Genomic DNA, 24,129 nt, shown 5'->3' on the forward strand with positions numbered 1-24,129 from the left:
ACACACACACACACACACACACACACACACACACACACAGCATCTGTTGGGTTTTCATCAGGATAATCAGCTGTCTGGATTCCCCTCCGTAGACCACATCTGGCACAGTACTAAAGTCAACCTCAACTTACAGGGAGCAATAATTAAAGGTATGTTAATGACAGTAATAACCATGTCAGTGTACTCCTTTCATATCCCAGCAAGGAATACTGTCTAATTATATGTCTCTAGATGATACGTCCTGATCGATATAAATCCCCTGCAATACCTACTCCTGCCACTAGCTGTTAAGCATTCTTTATAACTAATGATTTGCTAAATACTATACACAAGTTTTTGCTGAACCCATACCCTTCTACTCAATAATCAAACATCTTAACGTTTTGAAAATGTCTGTACCTTGGAATGCTGTAGATGTGTACACTTCCTTAGTATCCCTCATGTAAGAGTGTTATGTAAGCCCATGTTACTCATTGACTGGTGTTACCTTGAACTCAGGGCATCAACACTATCTAGTCAAAAAATGGTTGTGAGCTAAATGCGCACCACTCTCTCTCCACTCAAAGTCCATGCTATGTGTGGATGGGAGCCGGATGTGTCTGAAGACGTGGAGGTGTAGCAGAATGAAAGGTCAAGGGTCACAGACAACAGCTGACTAAGATGATAGTGGCATATGCTGACGGACACTAGACATTTAACCAGAGATGCCCCCACCAATCCACCCTTGGCCACCTGAATGAATATGGTTTTGCCCCATTTCACAAATAACAACAATTAATAATCCTATGCTGTAATAAACAACCCATTAGTCATATTGCTTAAACTGATATAAAACAAGTTAGACATATTTACTTAATATTTGTTCGTGAATATTGTAGTAAGGTCCTTTCCGATTTGTTAAACGAATTCACTTTCACTATGAACGTGACTTCAAATAGGAAAAAGAACATTGGTAAACCCTGTAATTATTTGCATGTACCCTTGTCACATCGGACCTTTGCATCACACGAGGATGTGGCTCGGCACGTTTTTTTTTCTCCAGGAATCCCAAAGAATATACCCCACACTATTTCCCACCTCAAAATCAACCAATGAAAAGGTTCCACACACTAGGTTGCGTGGCACTATCTCACTCCCTCATGATCTCTCTTAACTCTATCTATCGTCGCCAGATTTGATGAACTCTAAACTCCCCACCAGACTGCACCTGACAGACCTGTTTGTGGATCATGCATACCAAAGGAAGTACAGAATGGTAAATGTTATTTTCTTCATCATATTTCACACATCAGACAATATTTCCAGTTAAATGGATTGGTTTAGCATAAGCACAACTTTGATCCAGGGATGACAGTGAATACACACATTTCGATTTGTTTCCCATAAATGATGAAACAAAAATGGAATTGTTACATACATTTAATGTGTTTGTTTAAAACAAACATACTAGCAGTCATAAAGACTTTTAGAGGGACTTACTAAGGAACATTTCAAAATGTGAATCTGAGAGGAATAAACAGGCACAGACAGTCATAGACTGCAGGTTAGCAGGGTATTATAGTATTCATTCATGCTTTCCAATAAATACACTGATTTGTTAATACATTCAGAGGGGGGCCTATATCAGAACAACTTACAAGTCAGGTCACATACTGTGCACTCAGTGAATACAAGAGGCTAAATTGGATTTGAATTGTAATTGTAATGTAAAATACCACTCAGGGGTTGACAATCTGTGGAACAATTGCTTTGAATATGTTTCCTCAGGTCAGGCACCCCATTTCAAAAGAGCAGTGAGATCTCCTCACTTATTTCAGTTATTCCTCCTGTGCCTCGGCGGATTTATTAGTTGGAGTTATTCCTGTTTGACCACAATGAAGCCAAATGGAACTGTTCTTTATACGGATGTGTTGCGTTGTAATGAGGTGCGCACTTCTAATTTTATATTTATATATTGAGAGTTTGTGTCACTGGTCTACACACAAAACCCCATAATGTCAAAGTGGAATAGTATTTTTAGACAGTTTTACAAATTCATTAAAAATGAAACGCTGAAATGTCTTGAGCCAATAAGTATACAACCCTTTTGTTATGGCCGAAATAAGTTCAGGAGTAAACATTTGCTTTACAAGTCACATAATAATTTGCATGGACTCACTCTGTGTGTGCAATAATAGTGTTTAAGATTTTTGAATGACTACCTCATCTCTGTACCCCACACATACAATTATGTATCTGTAAGGTCCCTCAGTCAAGCAGTGAATTTCAAACACAGATTCAACCACAAAGACCAGGAAAGTGTTCCAATATCTCGCAAAGAAGGTCACCTATTGGTAGATTTGTATAAAAAAAAGCAGACATTGAAAATCCCTTTGAGCATGGTGAAGTTATTAATTACACTTTGGATGGTGTATCAATACACCCAGTCAATACACAGATACAAGCATACTTCCGTAGAGGACGGAAATCGCTCAGGGATTTCCCCATGAGGCTTTATGGTGACTTAATGGTGACTTTAAAACAGTTACAGAGTTTAATGCCTGTGATAGGAGAAAACTGAGGATGGATCAACAACATTGTAGTTACTCCACAATACTAACCTAACTGACAGAGGGAAAAGAAGAATGCCTGTAGACAATAAGAATATTCCAAAACATGCATCCTGTCTGCAACAAGGCACTAAAGTAATACATTAAAAAATATTGCAAAGCAATTCACTTTTTGTCCTGAATACAAAGTGTTATGTTTGAGGCAAATCCAATACAACACATTACTGAGTATCATTCTCCATATTTTCAAGCATAGTGGTGGCTGCAACATGTTGTGGGTATGCTTTTAATCGTTAACGACTGGGAGTTTTTCAGGATAAAAAAAAGAAACGTAATGGAGCTAAGCACAGGCATAATTCTAGAGGGGAAACCTGGTTCAGTTTGCTTTCCACCAGACAATGGGAAATGAATTCATCTTTCACCAGGACAATAACCTAATCTACACTGGAGTTGTATCTGTAACTAGGCCAAATCTACACTGGAGTTACTAATGAAGAAGACAGTGAATGTTCCTGAGTGGCCGAGTTACAGATTTGACTTAAATCTACTTAAAAATCTATGGCAAGACCTGAAAATGGTTGTCTAGCAATGATCAACTGCCAATTTTAATTTTGAAAAGAATGATGTTGCACAATCCAGGTGTTCAAAGCTCTTATAGACTTACCCAGAAAGACTCACAGCTGTAATTGCTGCCAAATGTGCTTCTATAAAGTATTTACTCAGGGGTATGAATACTTCTGTAAATGAGATATTTCTGTATGTAATTTTCAATAAATGTGCAAACATTTCTTAAAACATGTTTTCACTATGTCATTAAGTGTCATGGATCCCCCCGGAACTGTCATTACGCACACCTGGTCCCTATTCCCATTTGATTAGTAACTGTATAAGTGTGTCCTTTGTTCACCATTGTCCTGTTGATTATTGTTCCAATGTCCGTTGGTTCGTGTGAGTACCTGTGCTATGTTGTTTTGGCTTTTGTGCCACGTATATTGTACAGATGATTATGGGTCTCGTCCCGTGTGATAATCATTGTGCGATTGTGTATTTATTTGAGGTACTCCTCGCTCTTTTGTTTGGGTTTCTACCCTGTGATTGTATATGTGTTTGTTTGGTCTTCGTCCCCGTGCCTTTACACAACGCTGTAATTTGGGAAATAAAAACCCCTATTACACATTCCTGCGCCTGTCTCCCAATCCCTTTATACCAACGTAACATGATGGGGTATTGTGTTATTCCAGATGGGTGAGAAATATATTGAACACATTTTGAATTCAGGCTGTAACACAACAAAATGTGGACTAAGTCAAGGGGTATGAATACTTTCTGAAGGCACTGTAAACAAAGATCTAAGTAGATATGTTATCTCGTCTTCCTTGCATCATTTTTGATGATAAACAATATTGTTCCTAGAAGGATACAGTCAGTATATTCTTTATCTATTGCAAGTGTGTTTTATTTCTATCTAACCAATTATGAAGTTGAGCTATACCTAACTCCATTGCCTAATTCAGTTAACTGCCCAATTCAAAATTGACAGCTTGTCACTACCACCTATGGACTTGTTTAAGAAGAGGGAAAAAACATAGCCTATCAGAAGGTATGGTGGAACTATTACCATATTGTTCATACCAAATCCTTTCATATCCATATTAAATGTTGAGTGGTAGGGACAAGGGGTTAATTTAGAATTAAGCATGTGTCTCTACATCAGGGGTAGGCAACCATGGAGACACGATCACGTCTCTTTTTTTATTTGTGGGAATGGTTGGGAACAGATTTCCAAAATTAAACACTTTTTTAGCTAAATTCCTGGTGATTTTACAGTCTTTTTTGACCAAAAATTTAAATCCCCCCAAAATCACATGGCCCGTGGGCCACCTGTTGCCGATCCCTGCTCTACATGGTGTGTAGTCAGGCAGTCTATTTAAAAATAATTACCTGAGTGTCATCTCTCCTAGCTGTTGCTCTTTTGAAGACTACAATCAGACGACAGAATGGCTTCTGAGCCGGACGAGACACAGGCCTAAGATCGCAGTGGTGTGTGGCTCAGGCCTGGGCCTGCTCGCCGATGGTGTTACCAACAAAGAGATCTTCCCTTACGCAGATATCCCCAACTTCCCCGTCAGCACAGGTGAGATGAAGTCGCTGTCACGAATGTATAATGTGTCATGATAATATTGATATGAGACTAATGATAGTATATTGTGGTCTCTACCCAGCAAACAGTAAATGTTCCTACAATGTTAAGATTAAGTTCCTATGGAGTCTTAATTTGGTTTACGTCCAATGTTAGCATGAAAACTTCCTATGACTGTTGTTAAAATGTCCCGGCAAAACCTACTATCATTCTGGGAATTCAGAAGTAACCACAAATGGTTTGCTAGGTATAAACTGTCAATCTATACTACCAACCCCCCCACACACACATACACACACACACACACACACACACACACACACTTTGACAAATATAATAGGCAACACCTCTCTGTAAACATCACCTCACCCCAATTAGCTTGTTCACTGATTCTCCCAAACATCCGGTGAACCTGTGTAGTGCTCTTAATTATGCACAGCAGAGGAATTTACATTTTCCCTCAATGATTCCATTGACACACCATTGCAGCTAAGTAGTTCATTATTTACTTGCTGAAATGCATTTGTGATTTCTGTGTGTCTTTGTCAAAATGTCGCATGGAAAAACAAATCATAACCAGTTGGCGGGAAAATGAACCAAGAATGAATAACTACTCCTCATGAATAAAATATTATAACTGGAGTAAAAATAGGCCCTAATATCTTCCACATGGAATTCTTATTATGATCTCATGGACATATTTAAATATTCATCATGTGGAGGTGAATGTAAAATGTCTGCATAAGCGCTCAAATGTTCACTTTCCTATTATTATTAGAGTATGGTGGGTCTTTGCAGAAAAGCCATAGCCTCCTTTCTAGTAACCAGCTTTTGTTGTGTTTTTGGACAACAATAGCATCATAAATAAACAAATGAGAAGCCTAGAAATGACATTATTTGACAATGTTGCCTTCATTAGACAGAGCTGACTTTAAAAAAAATGTTTTCTTCAATTCTGGTTTGGTTTGTGTTGCAGTCTTCCCAATTATATTCTAGTTAATTTAAGTTTGTCATTGAAAACACTAATCGATGTTCAGTGCCTCACTAGACTTCTCGTTTTTTGGTAAATTAAATGGAGAGCATAATGATTGGCAGACATTCTAAATGAGTGTGATTTCAGACAATACTAATATTGGTGTTTGCCTGTGAACAGGTGCTATGATTTGTGAACCTGTAACAGCAAACAAAAACTAAACAAAATGCCCATCCAACAACCTGTAAAACCAAAGGGCCAGATCGAATAAAATCCACACAACATAGCAGTATCCAATAAAGGCTTAGATCACCAATACGATAGTGCATCCTTAGATAACCAATACGATAGTGCATCCTCAGATAACCAATACGATAGTGCATCCTTAGATCACCAATACGATAGTGCATCCTTAGATCACCAATACGATAGTGCATCCTCAGATAACCAATACGATAGTGCATCCTTAGATCACCATAGTGCATCCTTAGATAGTGCATCCTCATCCTTAGATCACCAATACGATCATCCTTAGATAACCAATACGATAGTGCATCCTTAGATAACCAATACGATAGTGCATCCTTAGATAACCAATAGTGCATCCTTAGATAGTAGTGCATCCTCAGATAACCAGATACCAATACGATAGTGGATCCTCAGATAACCAATACGATAGTGCATCCTTAGATAACCAATATAGTGCATCCTTAGATCACCAATACGATAGTGCATCCTTAGATAACCAATACGATAGTGCATCCTTAGATAACCAATACGATAGTGCATCCTTAGATCACCAATACGATAGTGCATCCTCAGATAACCAATACGATAGCGCATCCTCAGATAACCAATACGATAGTGCATCCTTAGATAACCAATATGATAGTGCATCCTTAGAAAACCAATACGATAGTGCATCCTTAGATAACCAATACGATAGTGCATCCATAGATAACCAATACGATAGTGCATCCTTAGAAATACATGATTTGCTTGGTCACTCACACCAAGTCTTTATAAAGTGACATCCAGTTACGCTCATTAAAACAAGTTAATGCAGCAATGGAATGGATTCTGAAGTAACTTCAATGGACAGAGTAATAACTGACACCATCCTCCCCCCTAAACTTCCCTCTGCCAACCGTCAACCTCTGACGGAGGAGAAGAAAGTCACTTCTCTAAACAGTGTTGTAATCATTCAGGTTCTATCTCATTACGCAGCACTTTTCAACAAATTGCCTCTGACAAAACTCAGGGTCAAATTAACATCATCTCCACACCACCGAACACAACTCTGCTGAGGTCTCAGCCATCATCCCCACTATAAAGAAGGGTACTAAACAGACAATGACAGTTGACATTTGACAGCGGATGACTAACACTTTTATTTCAATAGCACAGATACCGTTCCAACACTGCATGCTGTCCTGAGTACTACAGTGCATTCGGAAAGTATTCAGAACCCTTGACTTTTTCCACATTTTCTTACATTAAGGCCTTATTCTAAATGTAATTAAATAAAATGTTTTCCTCATCAATCTGCACACAATTCCCCATAATGACAAAGCAAAAACTGTTTTTTAGACATTTTTGCAAATGTATTAAAAAAATAATAATAATAATAAAAAAAACAGATACCTTATTTACATAAGTACTCAGACCCTTTGCTATGAGATTTGAAATTGAGCTCCTGTGCATCCTATTTCCATTGATCATCCTTGAGATGTTTCTACAACTTGATTGGAGTCGACCTGTGGTAAATTCAATTGATTGGACATGATTTGGAAAGGCTCACACCTGTCTTAAGGTCCCACAGTTGACAGTGCATGTCAGAGCAAAAACCAAGCCATGAGGTTGAAGGAATTGCCCGTAGAGCTCAGAGGCAGGATTGTGTCGAGGCACAGATCTGGGGAAGGGTACCAAAAAATGTTTGCAACATTGAAGGTCCCCAAGAACACAGTGGCCTTCATCAAGACTCTTCCTAGAGCTGGCTGCCTGGCCAAACTGAGCAATCGGGGGAGAAGGGCCTTGGTTAGGGAGGTGACCAAGAACCCGATGGTCACGCTGACAGAGCTCCAGAGTTCCTCCGTGGAAATGGGAGAACCTTCCAGAAGGACAAGCGTCATTTCTGGAGGAAACCTGGCACCATCCCTACTGTGAAGCACAGTGGTGCCAGCATCATGCTGCAGGGATGTTTTTCAGCGGCAGGGACTGAGAGACAGGATCGAGGGAAAGATGAATGGTGCAAAGTACAGAGAGATCCTGTTCCAGAGCGCTCAGGACCTTAGACTGGGGGTGAAAGTTCTCCTTCCAACAGGACAATGACCCTAAGAACACAGCCAAGACAACGCAGGAGTGGCTTCAGGACAAGTCTCTGAGTGGCCCAGCCAGAACCTGGACTTGAACCGGATAGAACATCTCTGGAGAGACCTGAAAATAGCTGTGCAGTGACGCTCCCCATCCAAGCTTGACAGGATCTGCAGAGAAGAATGTGAGAAACTCCCCAAATATAGATGTGCCAAGCTTGTAGCGTCATACGCAAGAAGACTTGAGGCTGTAATTGCTGCCAAGAGTGCGTCAACAAAGTACTGAGTGAAGAGTCTGACTACTTATGTAAATGTAATATTTAAGTTTTATTTGTAGTACATTTGCAAAAATGTCTAAATCTGTTTTGGATTTGTTATTATGGGGTATTGTGTGTTGAGTGATGAGGAGGAAAAAACAATTGAATCAATTTTAGAATAAGGCTGTAACGTAACAAAATCTTGAAAAAGTCAAGGGGTCTGAATTCTTTGCGAATGCACTTTATATAGTCTATGTCAGATTATAAACCGGGTGGTTTGAGCCATGGATGCTGATTGTCTGAAAGCCGTGGTATTTTTAACCAATAAGGCATGGGGGGGTGTGATATATGGCCAATATACCACGGGTAAGGGCTGTTCTTAAGCACAACGCATTGCAGAGTGCCTGGATACAGCCCTTAGGCGTGGTATAATGGCCATATATAGCAAAACCCGAGGTGCCATATTTATTTTTTAAACTGATTACCAACATAATTAGAGCAGAAGTTTACATACACTCAATTAGTATTTGGTAGCATTGCCTTTACATTGTTTAACTTGGGTCAAACGTTTTGGTTAGCCTTCAACAAGCTTCCCACAATAAATTGGGTGGATTATGTGGACTTGCCAAACCTATAATTTGTTGACAAGAAATTTGTGGTGTGGTTGAAAAACGAGTTTTAATGACTACAACCTAAGTGTATGTAACCTTCCGACTTCAACTGTAGGTCCCATTGTATGTACAGTTGAAGTCAGAAGTTTACATACACTTGGGTTGGAGTCATTAAAACTCATTTTTCAACCACTCCATAAATTTCCTGTTAACAAATTATAGCTTTGGCAAGTCGGATAGGATATCTACTTTGTGCATGACACAAGTAATTTGTCCAACAATTGTTTACAGACAGGTTATTTCACTTATAATTCACTGTATCACAATTCCATTGGGTCAGAACACTATGTTGACTGTGCCTTTAAACAGCTTGGACAATTCCAGAAATTTCTGTCAAGGCTTTAGAAACTTCTGATAGGCTAATTGACATCATTTTTAGTTTCACAATTGGAGGTGTACCTGTGGATGTATTTCAATGCCTACCTTCAAACTCAGTGCCTCTTTGCTTGACATCATTGGAAAATCAAAAGAAATCAGCCAAGATCTCAGAAAGACAATTGTGGACCTCCACAAGTCTGGTTCATCCTTGGGAGCAATTTCCAAATGCCTGAAGGTACCACGTTCATCTGTACAAACAATAGTACACAAGTATAAACACCATGGGACCACGCAACCGTCATACCGCTCAGGAAGGAGACGCGTTCTGTCTCCTAGAAATTAACGCACTTTGGTGCGAAAAGTGGAAATCAATCCCAGAACAACAGCAAAGGACCTTGTCAAGATGCTGGAAGAAACAGGTACAAAAGTATCTATATACACAGTAAAATGAGTCCTATATCGACATAACCTGAAAGGCCACTCAGCAAGGAAGAAGCCGCTGCTCCAAAACCACCATAAAAAAGCCAGACTACGGTTTGCAACTGCACATGGGGACAAAGATCATACTTTTTGGAGAAATGTCCTCTGGTCTGATGAAACAAAAATAGAACTGTTTGGCCATAATGAACATCATTATTTTTGGAGGAAAAAGGGGGAGTCTTGCAAGAACCCCATTCCGACCATGAAGCATGGGGGTGGCAGCATCATGTTGTGGGGGTGCTTTGCTGTAGGAGGGACTGGTGCACTTCACAAAATAGATGCCATCATGAGAAGGAAAATGATGTGGGTATATTGAAGCAGCATCTCAAGATATCAGTCAGAAAGTTAAAGCTTGGTCGCAAATGGGTCTTCCAAACAAACAATGACCACAAGCATACTTCCAAAGTTGTGGCAAATTCGCTTAAGGACAACAAAGTCAAGGTATTGGAATGGCCATCACAAAGCCCTGATCTCAATCCTATAGAACATTTGTGGGCAGAACTGAAAAAGTGTGTGCGAGCAAGGAGGCCTACAAACATGACTCAGTTACACCAGGTCTGTCAGGAGGAATAGGCCAAAATTCACCCAACTTATTGTGGGAAGCTTGTGGAAGGCTACCTGAAACGTTTGACCCAATTTAAAGGCAATGCTACCAAATACGAATTGAGTGTATGTTAACTTCTGACCCACTGGGAATGTGATGAAAGAATAAAAGCTGAAATAAATCATTCTATTTACTATTATTTTAACATTTCACATTCTTAAAATAAAGTGGTGACCCTAACTGACCTAAGACATGGGTATTTTCACTAGGATTAAAATGTCAGGAATTGTGAAAACTGAGTTTAAATGTATTTGGATAAGGTGTATGTAAACTTTTGACTTTAACTGTATGTACATGCAGAGAGTTTTTCATTACAGCAGTAGTATTTTATTTCTATAGGACTCTCTCATGCTTGGAGTATGAACAACACAAATCGGACAACTTCTGTGAAATTAAACATGAATAAAACATAAATTCACTGTTTTTATTTTCTAACCCTACATGAGACATGCTGTATCACTAACCGTCCATGACAGAATATGCTTGTGTCCTTCACAGTCCCGGGTCATGAGGGGTGTCTGGTGTTTGGTATTCTGAAAGGCAAATCCTGCGTCTTCATGCAAGGCAGATTCCATCTCTACGAGGGCTATTCACTCTGTAAGGTAAGTCCAAATACAGTATATGACCGATGAACAGAAAATAATATATGCCATTTAGTAGATGCTTCGATTCAAAGTGACTTACAGTCATGTGGGGGGAGGGGTACATTTGACATGTATGGGTGGTCCCAGGAATCAAACCCACTACCTTGACATTACAACATTCATGCTTTATCAACTGAGCTACAAACTGAGCAACGAAGGACCCCATACATTTAGAGACTCCCAGTACCATGACGAAGACTATATCTATATTATTTTGGTATAGGCCATATTTTAAACATCCAACATTAAGACATTTGCTCTACACTATTAGTCTTTCTACTCTTTTGCCTTGCTGCTCTGCCCTTTGAGATCAGGGAAACATCACATCAGACTATTTTAACCATCAATATTCCTAGCCTCCATGGATTCAACCCAGTCCCTGCTCATCTATAACCCTTACACATTCCCACTACGGCGACACCGGATGTTTTGAAATATTCATCACCAGTGTGTGCTTATATTAGCCATCATAAAGAAGGAAAAGAGTGAAACAAAATGGGTCCTTTCCTTTGGAACGCTATGCGAAAAACTCTCCATTGTGGCTCAACAAGGTCATGTTAACTGAAGGAGAACTCCTCCTATTTGTATAACAGAGAGGGGCTGGCATCTCCGGCCTTGGCCCATTAACTTTATCTGTCACAATCAGGAAAATGGGAGGCAGGAAGACGATTGCTGAAACCAGCCTGGGAACTGCTGACTCTGCACAAGGCTGTATATTTTAACAAACAAAGTTTAGGACAGGGTCACCACTGATCTGGGCCCTGTTTCTTAAAAATGTCCCTGGCAGCAATGAGGTCATTGTTGGGTCATTTGGTGTGAATTTGAACAAAATGTCAATGAAATGAAGCCATTTTCTCAAACAGCTTGTAAGGATATTGGGCCAAATGTTGAGTGGAACAGATGAGACAGTCTATGATGTGTAATTATGAGGAGATATCGAAGCAAAGCTTACAGTCATGTGGGGGGAGGGGTTTCTACCTCCCAGGTGCTAGGCAGTAAACACGTCATCATGTTCTCATTTGTGACCACAAGGAGGGCTTAGGTTGCAGCCTCCCATTGGACATACAGAAGCATCTTACATTTATTACATGTAAGTCATTTTTTAGGCTCTTATCATTTGCGACTTACAAATTGGTGCATTCACCTTATGACATCCAGTGGAACAGCCACTTTACAATAGTCATCTAAATCTTTTTCCTAGCTGAGAAGGATTACTTTATCCTATCTAGGTATTCCTTAAAGAGGTATGTCTCCGGAAGGTGGTGATTGACTCAATCCAGAGGGAGATGACAAGTGCCTGGATTAGGACCTTCCCTTTCTGTTGTGAGGCAGGGTCGTACGGCATGTTGTAAGCATGAACCTAAACGGGCCACCGCCTTGATGTTAGTTGAGAACGACTGTTGTCCAGGATCACGCCAAGGTTCTTAGCGCTCTGGGAGGAGGACACAATGGAGTTGTCAACCGTGATGGCGAGATCATGGACAAGGCTGGGCATTCCTTAACCAAAGAGGAAGAGCGAGAATAGGAGAGGGCCTAAACAGAGCCCTGGGGGACACCAGTGGTGAGAGCGTTGGTGAGGAGACAATTCTCGCCATGGTAGCCATTTTCTCGACCTGTCAGGTAGGGCGCAATGTTGAAGCGTGGGCCGCGTACGGAGAGCCCAACTCGGAGAGGGTGGAGAGGAGGATCTGATGGTTCACAGTATCGAAGGCAGCCGATAGGTCTAGAAGGATGAGAGCAGAGGAGAGAGTTTTTGCTTTACCAGTGCAGCGCCTCCGTGATCAATAGCAGTCTCAGTTGAATGACTAGTCTTGAAACCTGACTGATTTGGATCAAGAAGGTCATTCTGAGAGAGATAGCGGGAGAGCTGGCCAGACAGCACGTTCAAGAGTTTTGGAGAGAAAAGAAAGAAGGGATACTTGTCTGTAGTTGTTGACATCGGAGGGATCGAGTGGCAGGTTTTTTCAGAAGGGGTGCAACTCTCATGTATTATAGTCAACCTCTCTGAAGACGGAACGGACGTAGCCAGCGGTCAGGGATGAGTTGATGAGCGAGGTGAGGTAATCAAGAAGGTCTCCGGAAATGGTCTGGAGAAGAGCAGGGGATAGGGTCTCAGGTCCTTTGATTCTGACCAGTCCAAAGATGTGTAATTTCATCTGAGAGAGAGGGGATAAAGAGGTCAGAACCGGGTAGGGCATTTGAGCAGAACCAGGTGTCTTTGACAGCAAACGAGGATCGGATGATATCGACCTTCTTTTCAAAATGGTTGGCAGTAAACACGTCATCTGCAGAGAATTGAGGAGGGGGGAGAGGAGGGCTTAGGAGGGAGGAGAAGGTGCAGCCTTCCCATTGGGCAGATGCATTTAGAGTGGTAAGCTTTAGCATCTTACACCGCAAGAGGCTTTGGTGACAGTTTATAGGGAGACACAGAGAACAACAGACCAAATGCTGCCCTCTAGATCAATGTCTTATCTCCTATGGGCTGTTTCTCAATTCTGACCTCCACAATATTGTTTTCACCTGTCAATTCTGTTCAGATCAGAGTAGATGTGGGATAGGACCCAAAGGAGAGGAAGTAACTTTACACTCTTGAGATGCAGCCCATAGGTGAGCACTGTCACCGTTAGGGTTGCAAAGGGACGGGATATTACTGGAAACTTTTGAAGTTTACCATTAAACGACCAGAATTTGGTCTCTTTTAAGGATTTGATGTAATCTGTCACAAGATATCTAGTGGCATGTTTGGGTACTTCAGATTTTACAGGTGTCTAACAATCTCTGGTCTGGCCTTGTCACATAATATGATTTTACAATTGAAAAACAATTGAATGACAAATCTGTAAAACATTATGTGTGTGGCTCAGTTGGTAAAGCATGGGTTGTGGGTTCGATTCCCATGGGGGATCAGTATGAAAATGTATTACTGTAAGTTGCTATAAGAGGGTTTTAGCATGAAATATCATTTCAAATGTTTTTACAAACTTTAATTTATTTTATTATGTCGATATGTATTTGTTGTCAAGCTGGTTGCAGTTGTGAAAAAAGTAAATAGTTGCAGAGTTAACTAGAAAATAATAACATAGTTGATGAGATGCTTTTTTCAGTCAATCAGCTATTTTCTCTTGAAACACATTTATTTATTTAATCTTTATTTAACTCAGTTAAGAACAAATTCTTATTTTCAATGACGGCCTAGGAACAGTGTGTTAACTGCCTGTTCAGGGGCAGAACGACAGATTTGTACCTTGTCAGCTCAGGGATTTGAACTTGCAACCTTTCGGTTACTAGTCCAATGCTCTAACCACTAGGCTACCCTACTTAATACAAACTCATGTACAATATCGACACAGATATAATAAATGAATAATTTATATGAAGTTTCCTATCTTGAGGGCTGACTGAACATGCAGCAAAACGTGTAAGGTGTTAGAGAAGAACAGGTGTGATTACAGTGGATGTTGGACCTCTTTCCTATGGCTCAGCACACCAGACAAGGCGACAAAACGATTTCTGCTAAATTTACCCCAGCACATGCAACCGATACAGCTGTGGTTTCAGCCTGCCATCTGCCCACTCTCTTTGTCTTTCTCTCATTCTCTCCCTTCTTTTCTCTCTCTCTCTTTCTTAATTTATCTTTCCCCCACCACTACCACCACACAATCTCTACTCTCATCTCCATGTCTCTACTCTCATCTCCATGTCTCTACTCTCATCTCCGTGTCTCTACTCTCATCTCCGTGTCTCTACTCTCATCTCCGTGTCTCTACTCTCATCTCCGTGTCTCTACTCTCATCTCCTCCGTGTCTCTACTCTCATCTCCGTGTCTCTACTCTCATCTCCGTGTCTCTACTCTCATCTCCGTGTCTCTACTCTCATCTCCGTGTCTCTACTCTACTCTCATCTCCATGTCTCTATCTCCGTGTCTCTATCTCTCATCTCATCTCCATGTCTCTACTCTCATCTCCGTGTCTCTACTCTCATCTCCATGTCTCTACTCTCATCTCCATGTCTCTATCTCCATCATCTCCGTGTCTCTACTCTCATCTCCGTGTCTCTACTCTCATCTCCATGTCTCTACTCTCATCTCCATGTCTCTACTCTCATCTCCATGTCTCTACTCTCATCTCCGTGTCTCTACTCTCATCTCCGTGTCTCTACTCTCATCTCCGTGTCTCTACTCTCATCTCCGTGTCTCTACTCTCATCTCCGTGTCTCTACTCTCATCTCCGTGTCTCTACTCTCATCTCCATGTCTCTACTCTCATCTCCATGTCTCTACTCTCATCTCCATGTCTCTACTCTCATCTCCATGTCTCTACTCTCATCTCCATGTCTCTACTCTCATCTCCATGTCTCTACTCTCATCTCCGTGTCTCTACTCTCATCTCCGTGTCTCTACTCTCATCTCCATGTGTCTCTACTCTCATCTCCGTGTCTCTACTCTCATCTCCGTGTCTCTACTCTCATCTCCATGTCTCTACTCTCATCTCCATGTCTCTACTCTCATCTCCATGTCTCTACTCTCATCTCCATGTCTCTACTCTCATCTCCGTGTCTCTACTCTCATCTCCATGTCTCTACTCTCATCTCCATGTCTCTACTCTCATCTCCATGTCTCTACTCTCATCTCCGTGTCTTCCCTGTTCTGCTCACTTTCTTTCCCAACATTATCGGACAGCAATCCAGTATGTGTGACAGGGACACCAGGGTGTCCATACACTCCATCAGCCCAGGGACACATCCATGAGTCATTGTATCTGACACCTCCGACACCAACATCGCACCACTCTCACAAGAGTTTACGTCAAGACAAAACAAATACAGAGGTGTTGCAGTGAGAACTCAGTAAATATCTGGAAGGCGTAGTGATGCTACTAGTTTGTTACCAATTTTATATCTCCCTTTTCATACACTTTATTTTATGATACACTTTGTTCCATGGGTTTTGACATCAAGTGCCTGGTACATAGCAGAAAAGCAATATGGTTTTGGCTTTGTTGAATCGCACTCACACAAGCGCTCTCTCTCTCCCTCCCTCCCCCTGATTTGCAATCAGGGTGTGAGCTGTTATCTCTCTCATCTCAGTGTGTCGGTAGGAGATGCATGGCAAGGTTAATTAGCTGGCTTGCTTCGTTAGCCCTCCCTGATCTCCTCTCCCTCTGTGAGTGGTGCCTTTCATACAAACTGCTAGCATGCAGCTGGAGTTAGCCTTGGTGCTAGTTCTGTATTGTATAGTGGCTGTTATTGGAGCATGATGAGTCTTATTGGCATGCATGTTTAATTAAGATAAGCATGCATAAACATGTATACACATTTTAAAAAATCACTTCTCCTATGCCACACACAAATATACATGCAGGTGAGGCAAGGAATGACATGGAGGAAAGGAGGGAGGGAGGCTAGAAAGGTGATCTGGCATTGAAATATATTCACCAATTGCCAATCCTAGCTTGCAAACTGACAGAAATGTGCATTTTCATGAGTCACTGTACACCTCACACACGCGCCCACACACGCAAACCATGTTTATGGATGTTGCACTAGTGGTGCCGTGTGTATGTGTCTGTCAGTGGTCTGACTTACAAATGTAGGATCTTAATTTGAGTCAGTTTTCTACAGCAGGAAAATAATGCTGCAGCAAACAGGAAATGTGAATTCTTATGCGGATTATAATTAATGCAAAGAGCAAAAATTGGACAGCACTCTGTTGAATAAACTTAAATGAACATATGTTTATTGCTGCACTCAAATACACTACAAGTTTTACATTTCAGGAAAGTTCTCCTGCAACAGGGTGATCAAATTAAGATCCTACATCTGTATCCTATTGGGTATTTCTATATCAAGAGAAGTGTATGTGTGACAGAGTTACAAGTCATGGCTGCATGCTTCTAGCAGATTGTATGCACATCTTGTGTATGTGGTGCTGGAGATAACCAAGAATGGTCCAAGAGAGAGAATAATACATTTTATGTCTCATTTCTCATCTTCCCCTTAATGGTACAACAAAGTATTGGTAGCATTCTCTTCGCCTCTCACGTCGTTTCCTCTCTTCTATATTTATCTCTCCCTCCCTCCCATTCTCTCCAACTCCCTTTTCCTCTTCACTCGTCCACTCCTTTCTCCTCTCCTCCTCTATACTCATATAATTCTCTTGTTTTCTCTCTCTGACTCTCTCCCCACCTATATTTCTCTCCTCTCCATCCCCCTCCTCTTCTCCCCCAGGTCACATTCCCGGTGCGGATCTTCAAGCTGTTGGGCGTGGAGACCCTCATTGTGACTAACGCCTCAGGGGGCCTGTGTCCGGACTTCAAAGTGGGCGACATCATGCTCATTAAGGACCACATTAACCTGCCAGGCTTCGCCGGCCAGCACCCTCTGTGCGGCCCCAATGACGAACGGTACAACCAGAGACAGCGAGACAGAAAGATAGGGGTAGAGAGGGGAGGTAAGGAGAGAGGGAGAGGTTTGTGGGAGGGCACAGCACCCTCTGTGCAGCCCCAATGACGAACGGTACAACCAGAGACAGCGAGACAGAAAGATAGGGGTAGAGAGGGGAGGTAAGGAGAGAGGGAGAGGTTTGTGGGAGGGCACAGCACCCTCTGTGCAGCCCCAATGACGAACGGTACAACCAGAGACAGGGAGACAGAAAGATTGAGGGAAGAAAGGGGAGACAGTGGTAGAGAGGGGGGATAAGGAGAGAGGGAGAGGGGTGTGGGAGGGCACATCACTCACTGTGCAGCTACAATGATGAACGATACAGGCAGAGAGATGGAGAGAGGCAGGGAAGAGGGACAGAGTGAGGGGTGGGGGGAATGGGTAGGGGAGAGTGGAAGTGATGGAGGGAGAGTCAAGGAGAGAGAGTGAAAAATGTAGTATAGTCTGAAGCACAACGGTGGGAGGAGAGATGGAAAGAGAGAGAGTTGCAGTGAGAGAACTGAAATGATCCCGGAGAGAGGAAGCACGGGGAGGGAGAGGGGAAGAAATACATACTCTTCAAGTAATCTATCTAGCTCACTAGGTTGCATGGAACCTGTAATTCATATCTTTCCTTTACAGCTAGGAGGTTGTAGATTGATGACAAATAAACTGTATATTTAATGTAAGTGCTCAGAGAGCTACAGGTAACTGCCAAAATAATGGAAACACTTGAGCAAATGAGGAATACAAAATATATTGAAAGCAGGTGCTTCCACCCAGGTGTGGTTCCTGAGTTAATTAGGCAATTAACATCCCATCATGCTTAGGGTCATGTATAAAAATGCTGGGCAGGCTATTATTTTGGCTAGCTTGGCTCTGCTCCAATAGGATGACAAAGACCCCATCCACCGGGCACAAAATGGCTTGATGAGCATGAAAACGATGTAATGGCGGTCTCAGTCACCAGATCTCAACCCAATTGAAAACTTATGGGAGATTCTGGAGTGGTGCCTGAGACAGCGTTTTCCACCACAATCAACAAAACACCAAATGGTGAAATTTCTCGTGGTAGAATGGTGTCGCGTCCCTCCAATAGAGTTCCAGACACTTAGAATCTATGCCAAGGTGCATTTAAGCTGTTCTGGCTCGTGGTGGCCCAAAACCCTATTAAGACACTTTATGTTGGTTTTGCCTTTATGTTGGCAGTTGCCTGTATACTATCATAATACTGTATTATATTACAGTATTATTCATATTATTAATAGTAGAAGATTATTGGTAGATTAGGAGAGATACATTGCAATAGTATTTGCTCCATATGTCCCATCGATAAGCCAGTAGTGATTGTCTGTGCTCTGCTCCAGGTTTGGGATCCGGTTCCCCTGCATGTCAGATGCCTACAGTAAGGACCTGAGGAAGCTAGCTCTGGATATCAGTCATGAGCTGGACTATACCAACTTTGTGCGGGAAGGGGTGTACTGCATGGTGAGCGGGCCCAACTTCGAGACCATCGCTGAGGCACGCATGTTGCAGGTCTTGGGGTGCGACTCTGTGGGTGAGTGGAGACAACACAGGCCTACGGGCTACAACCACAAACGGGTTTTCATCACCAGAATTGGCTATGATTTGAGCAACAAATTACAGTTAATGTTAGGAAATGGTTCAATTTAAGTTTAAAGGAACAATAGCAAGATATTTAATACAACTTGTGTTTCAAAATGCTGTATCAAGATCAAGCATCTACTCAGGAAGGGGATGTTTTGTCAGAGAGCCAAGTGACCACCAGCCACAACATGGTTTAACAACGATACAAACACAGACGAGGCTTGCTCACTCTCCTTTTCCCCTTTTTAGTTCATTAACACTGCTCTAATTGGACCTCCCTCGTAAAAACACCCATGCTGGGCTCGTTAATAAATGATGGTGTTAGCCGACTCATGCTAATTAGCTTAGCGATTAGGTCAACAGATAGACCAACAGGCTGCTACATGCTGTGATGCTAATTGGTCTGATGATTTGATCCGGGATCAAAATACAACACCAATATCTGTTACAATGTACAGTGGGCAGAACTAACGAATGACATCTTTCATTATCCACTCCCCCTAAGAACATGTATTTTGCCGACTTGTTACCTTAAGAGCTTGTTGTTGTAGCCAAGCAATGACAGACAAAAGCCGCTTTGGTTCCTTGTTTTGATGACGTTTTGAGTTATTACTCCTGTGAGTGTATTATTTAATGTGAGAGTCCAATTCAGGTCTGCCAATCCATATTTCTTTATGTGGTCTTTTTCTTTACCATGCTTGAGTTTCAGCTTAGTGGAGGCTGTGTTTGAGTGAGTGAGACCTTTGGCTTAATAAGTATTTTTAATTCATATGCTTTTTGGTTATGCCAGTAAACATTGTTTTGTCGTTGCATTCGTACAGTATGTGCCTGTGTAAATTGTATCCATGTTTTTAGCATGGTTTTAATGATATGTGAGATCTGGCTGGGTTCCCATTAAATACTAACATGGGAATGGGACCTAATCTCAGGGAATGGGACCTAATCTCAGGGAATGGGACCTAATCTCAGGGAATGGGACCTAATCTCAGGGAATGGGACCTAATCTCAGGGAATGGGACCTAATCTCAGGGAATGGGACCTAATCTCAGGGAATGGGACCTAATCTCAGGGAATGGGACCTAATCTCAGGGAATGGGACCTAATCTCAGGGAATGGGACCTAATCTCAGGGAACGGGACCAAAGTTCAGGGGGAAGTACACGGAGGGGGTTATTAATGATGCTGAATAGTATAACCACCTCTCTACACACACACAAACACACAACATGACCCGGTGCCACCCACAAACCCTGTTGGATATTTTGCCACCCCCCCCCCCCACCCCACCCCTCTCGCTTTCCATCCTCATGAACCTGCCAACCTCCGCTCCCGTCCCCGTCTGCACTCCCCAACCCCTTTCCTCTTCCCCATAGGCATGAGTACGGTCCCAGAGGTAACAGTGGCCAAGCACTGTGGCCTGAGGGTCTTCGGTCTCTCACTCATCACCAACAAGGTATTGATTGACTTCTCTTATTGCTGTATATCATTTGATGTACCTTATCTGCACACACTCTGAACAGCTCAGCGTATCTATTCTGTCATCTGTTGACTAGTTATTGAGTATGGTACCGGAGCATCTTAATGTATTCTTATCATTGTGAAGGTCTCCCTAGACTACAGCCGTGAGGAGAAGGTGAACCATGAGGAGGTCCTGGAGATCAGCAAGATGAGGGCGGAGCATGTGCAGATGATGCTCAACACACTTATTGCCCGCTCAGACCAGCTGGACGAGGGCATCAATGTCAACTGAAGGAGGAAGGGGGATGGAGAAAGAGACATACTCTAATGTTGAAGCACACTCTCTCACACACAGACACTCACAAACACGCAGGAATGTACACAGACATGTGCAAACATGTACATATCATTCACTGTGAATCTTTACAATAATCAACCACCCATGATGAAAGAATTTAGTACATTTTCCAGTTTAATAAAACGGACATAACAGAAGACAGTTGTTGGGATCTTCTGTTCCGTCCGTTGTTTGAAGGATCGGACCAAGGCGCAGCATGGTAAGCGTACATCTTTATTTAGATGAACACCAAAAAAACAAAAGATAAACGAGGTGGGAAACAAGGTGGGAAACAAGGCTGCCTAAGCATGATCCCCAATCAGAGACAACGATATACAGCTGCCTCTGATTGGGAACCATACCCGGCCAACAAAGAAATAGAAAAACTAGAATGCCCACCCAAATCACAAAGGCTCTCTAAGGTCAGGGCGCAACAGAGATTATACATTAATTCCACCAAATGTTTTTCTCCCAAAAATAAATGTGAAAAGCCTCCAACCAGAAAATAGCATTTAATGGTAAATAGTGGGAAAATAAATATGCAACTGAACTAATGTACAGATGATGGTGCTTTTCTCTTCAAATTCCTCCTGCTATTCAGAGCTAGTGACAGAAAAAAACATGTCCTGTATTAATATAATTATACAGTGCTTTCTTCTTTGTTATCCCCTCACTGTTTAGAACGAGAATCAAACTATTATTTATGTGCTTCACTGTGTTTACCAGACAACACAAGTCTGTTTCATAAAGTTGATTAAAAAACTATTTTCATGCTGAACAATTACAGTGTTACGAGTTAGTTTGACTGCAATAACAGTGAGAGCTCATGTAGAAATAATGTTTCTTGTAAGAATTTACACAGCAACAGAAAAAATGTACAGAAAAACTTTGGATCTTGCCAAAGCAAATACTCTGTTCACTGCCTTGCCTTACAGTAAATCGAAGTGCATTCATCTATAAAGAAAACACTGGGCTCCTCAGCCAATATGGCGCAGTGGTAACTTCTGCACTGTAGCGATAAGCTTGGAGAACACTGATGTGTTCATAAGGTTTTCCCATTGTAAATATATAGATACATATATAAATAAACATCCAGTAGATATAGATCATAAAAAGACTTTAAGTGTGTTTATTTGTGTCTGTGTGTGTTCGTCAGTGCATGCGTGTGTGTGAATATTGAGGCGGCAGGTAGACTAGGGGTTAAGAGCGTTGGGCCAGTAACTGAAAGGTTGCTGGTTCGAATAGGTGAAAATCTATCGTCGTGCCCTTGAGCAAGGCAATTAATCCTAATTGCTCCTATAAATTGTTCTGAATAAGAGCGTTTGCTAAATAACTAAAAGGTAGTGCAGGTGTGTGTAAAAATGGGGTAAACCAAGGTTAAACCAATCTACTCAGGGTCCGACTCAAAGTAAACGTGAATATAATCACATTGGATATTCAGGAATTCTGACCTTGTGCATTGGTTAGTGGTAGAAGAAAAGTAGAAGAAAAGTAGCCCTTCCCTGAGACAGTGTTCAGCTTGAAGAGACAATCATCTCTCATTGTATACAATAGACAAGACCAGGGTGGCTGATTCTGATCGTGCAGGGCCTCTGTTGTTACAGTCAGTCCAGGGCCCGTATCCATAATGTGTCAGAGTCGGATTGTGATCTAGGATCAGTTTAGCCTTTTTGATCAGAATAAATAAGATTACATGGCCAGGTGGCCTTGTGTATACGGAGCCTGAACAATACGGCTGAACTAACACATCTGATTGATCTAATCATTGTCGTGAGAGGAAACTAAAATACATATCGCCACCTTATTTCTGAGTATTTAAAGTGCAAAGCAATACTGTACAATATTGGAACAGTATGGTTGACTATCTTTGTTTAGTCCTGGGACCTGTTTAGCTGAGTGTATAAAGTAGCTAATATACTATTAGTAAACTAATCATAATATGAATCTCCTGTCACTCTTAAGACATCATTAACATAGATCAGTGGCTTTTCACACCCTGTTCATTTAGACTCTGTTATAAACTCCCCACAGAAATCATTCATGCTAACCTGGCAAGCCGAAACAAGGCTGGGGGTAGAACGCTTTCAATCTAAATCTTCCCTTTCGATTGTCATCCTCTCATGAGAATAAATAGTGTCAGGTTCCTCTTAGGCTTCTAGTCATTACCAAGGAATACAAATGTTCTCTAGTATTATTAAAATCACCAACATTAATAATTAGCAAATTATTGTAATTACACCAGAACTATTACCTTAAAATCCAAGGGGAAGTGAATTTATTAACAGGCTAATGTGGCAGTTTATCAGAGAGAGAGAGAGGCGATGTTTGGCTGTTTTTCTCCTTTCTCTGTGTTGATTGCCCTGCCTTGATGACTTGTATTGATGCTTAATGAGTTTGGTAATGTACAAAAACTGTAAGCAGTATTTCCTCAAAATATTCAACAGGACATGCTACCTACCACATGCTGTTCTTTAGAATGTCAATCGATCAAATGTATTTTGTAAATCATTAATGGCCTAGAAAAGCAGTAGCACATTGTTTAAAAAAAAAAAGCTCAATAGAATGAAGCAACCTAGATATGAACCAGGCTCAGAGGGAAGGCCCATCCTCTTCTGGCTGTACGGAATGTTTTGTTCTATTATGATAAGGTAATGCCACAAATGAGCAGAACACTTTGCTCTTGATAAATAAATAAATGTCTACTATTAACATTGGTAATTCAGATCATATTCAGAATCATTATGGAAGCCAATGACCTTTTATCAGGAGTAATATTGTAATGAAATGTACATTGTTCACAATTAATCATAATCCTTTCTAGGCCGATAGGCAATGTTTGTTCTACAGTGCATCAAAAACAGAGTAATTACCATTAACACTAATTACAGTAAAATCTTATACATTATTCTCAGACTTGGGTTAATAGGACATTTGTTTGTTTTCTTATCAATTAGCTCATTAGCCAAGTCAGTTAGTACATATTTTGATGTCTGCTCAAACTTCAATTTGGAGGATAATGTCCCAGTTATGCTTGTGCCATCAATGTACATTTTATTTAGCCCTTTTCTTCCCAATTGGTAGTTACAGTCTTGTCCCATCGCTGCAACTCCCGTACGGACGCGGGAGAGGCGACGGTAGAGAGCCGTGCATCCTCCGAAACACGACCCCACACATGACACAACGCTCGCTTAATTCGGAAGCCAACCGCACCAATGTGTCGGAAGAAACACCTTACACCTGGCGACCGTGTCAGAGTGCATTGCGCCTAGCCCGCCACAGGAGTCACTAAAGTGCAATGGGACAAGGACAACCCTCCTCTATTGAATATTATATTAATACATTCATTCAATTTTGACCTAACTT

At 41.5% G+C, this 24,129-nt stretch overlaps 1 protein-coding gene across 1 annotated transcript; it reads left to right on the forward strand.

Moving 5' to 3' along the window:
- Window positions 1–1,094: 1,094 nt before the first annotated feature.
- Window positions 1,095–21,881, forward strand: pnp4b (purine nucleoside phosphorylase 4b). The gene is made up of 7 exons (XM_035746096.2): window positions 1,095–1,255; window positions 4,511–4,683; window positions 10,803–10,906; window positions 17,173–17,348; window positions 18,732–18,922; window positions 20,345–20,424; window positions 20,575–21,881. Exons 1-7 carry the CDS (start codon window positions 1,230–1,232, stop codon window positions 20,719–20,721), a joined length of 897 nt encoding a protein of 298 aa, XP_035601989.1. The 5' UTR covers window positions 1,095–1,229; the 3' UTR covers window positions 20,722–21,881.
- Window positions 21,882–24,129: the final 2,248 nt, after the last annotated feature.

The sequence above is a fragment of the Oncorhynchus keta genome, chromosome 31 (assembly GCF_023373465.1).
Source record: "Oncorhynchus keta strain PuntledgeMale-10-30-2019 chromosome 31, Oket_V2, whole genome shotgun sequence".
Taxonomy (NCBI): domain Eukaryota; kingdom Metazoa; phylum Chordata; class Actinopteri; order Salmoniformes; family Salmonidae; genus Oncorhynchus; species Oncorhynchus keta.

What these genes read in the sequence shown, in the direction of transcription:
- pnp4b (XM_035746096.2), top strand. Translation starts at nt 1,230, where the DNA reads ATGCATACCAAAGGAAGTACAGAATG. An exon ending in TGCGGCCCCAATGACGAACG is followed by an intron (nt 17,349 to 18,731) that starts GTACAACCAGAG and finishes GCTCTGCTCCAG; the next exon opens with GTTTGGGATCCGGTTCCCCT. An exon ending in CTTGGGGTGCGACTCTGTGG is followed by an intron (nt 18,923 to 20,344) that starts GTGAGTGGAGAC and finishes TCTTCCCCATAG; the next exon opens with GCATGAGTACGGTCCCAGAG.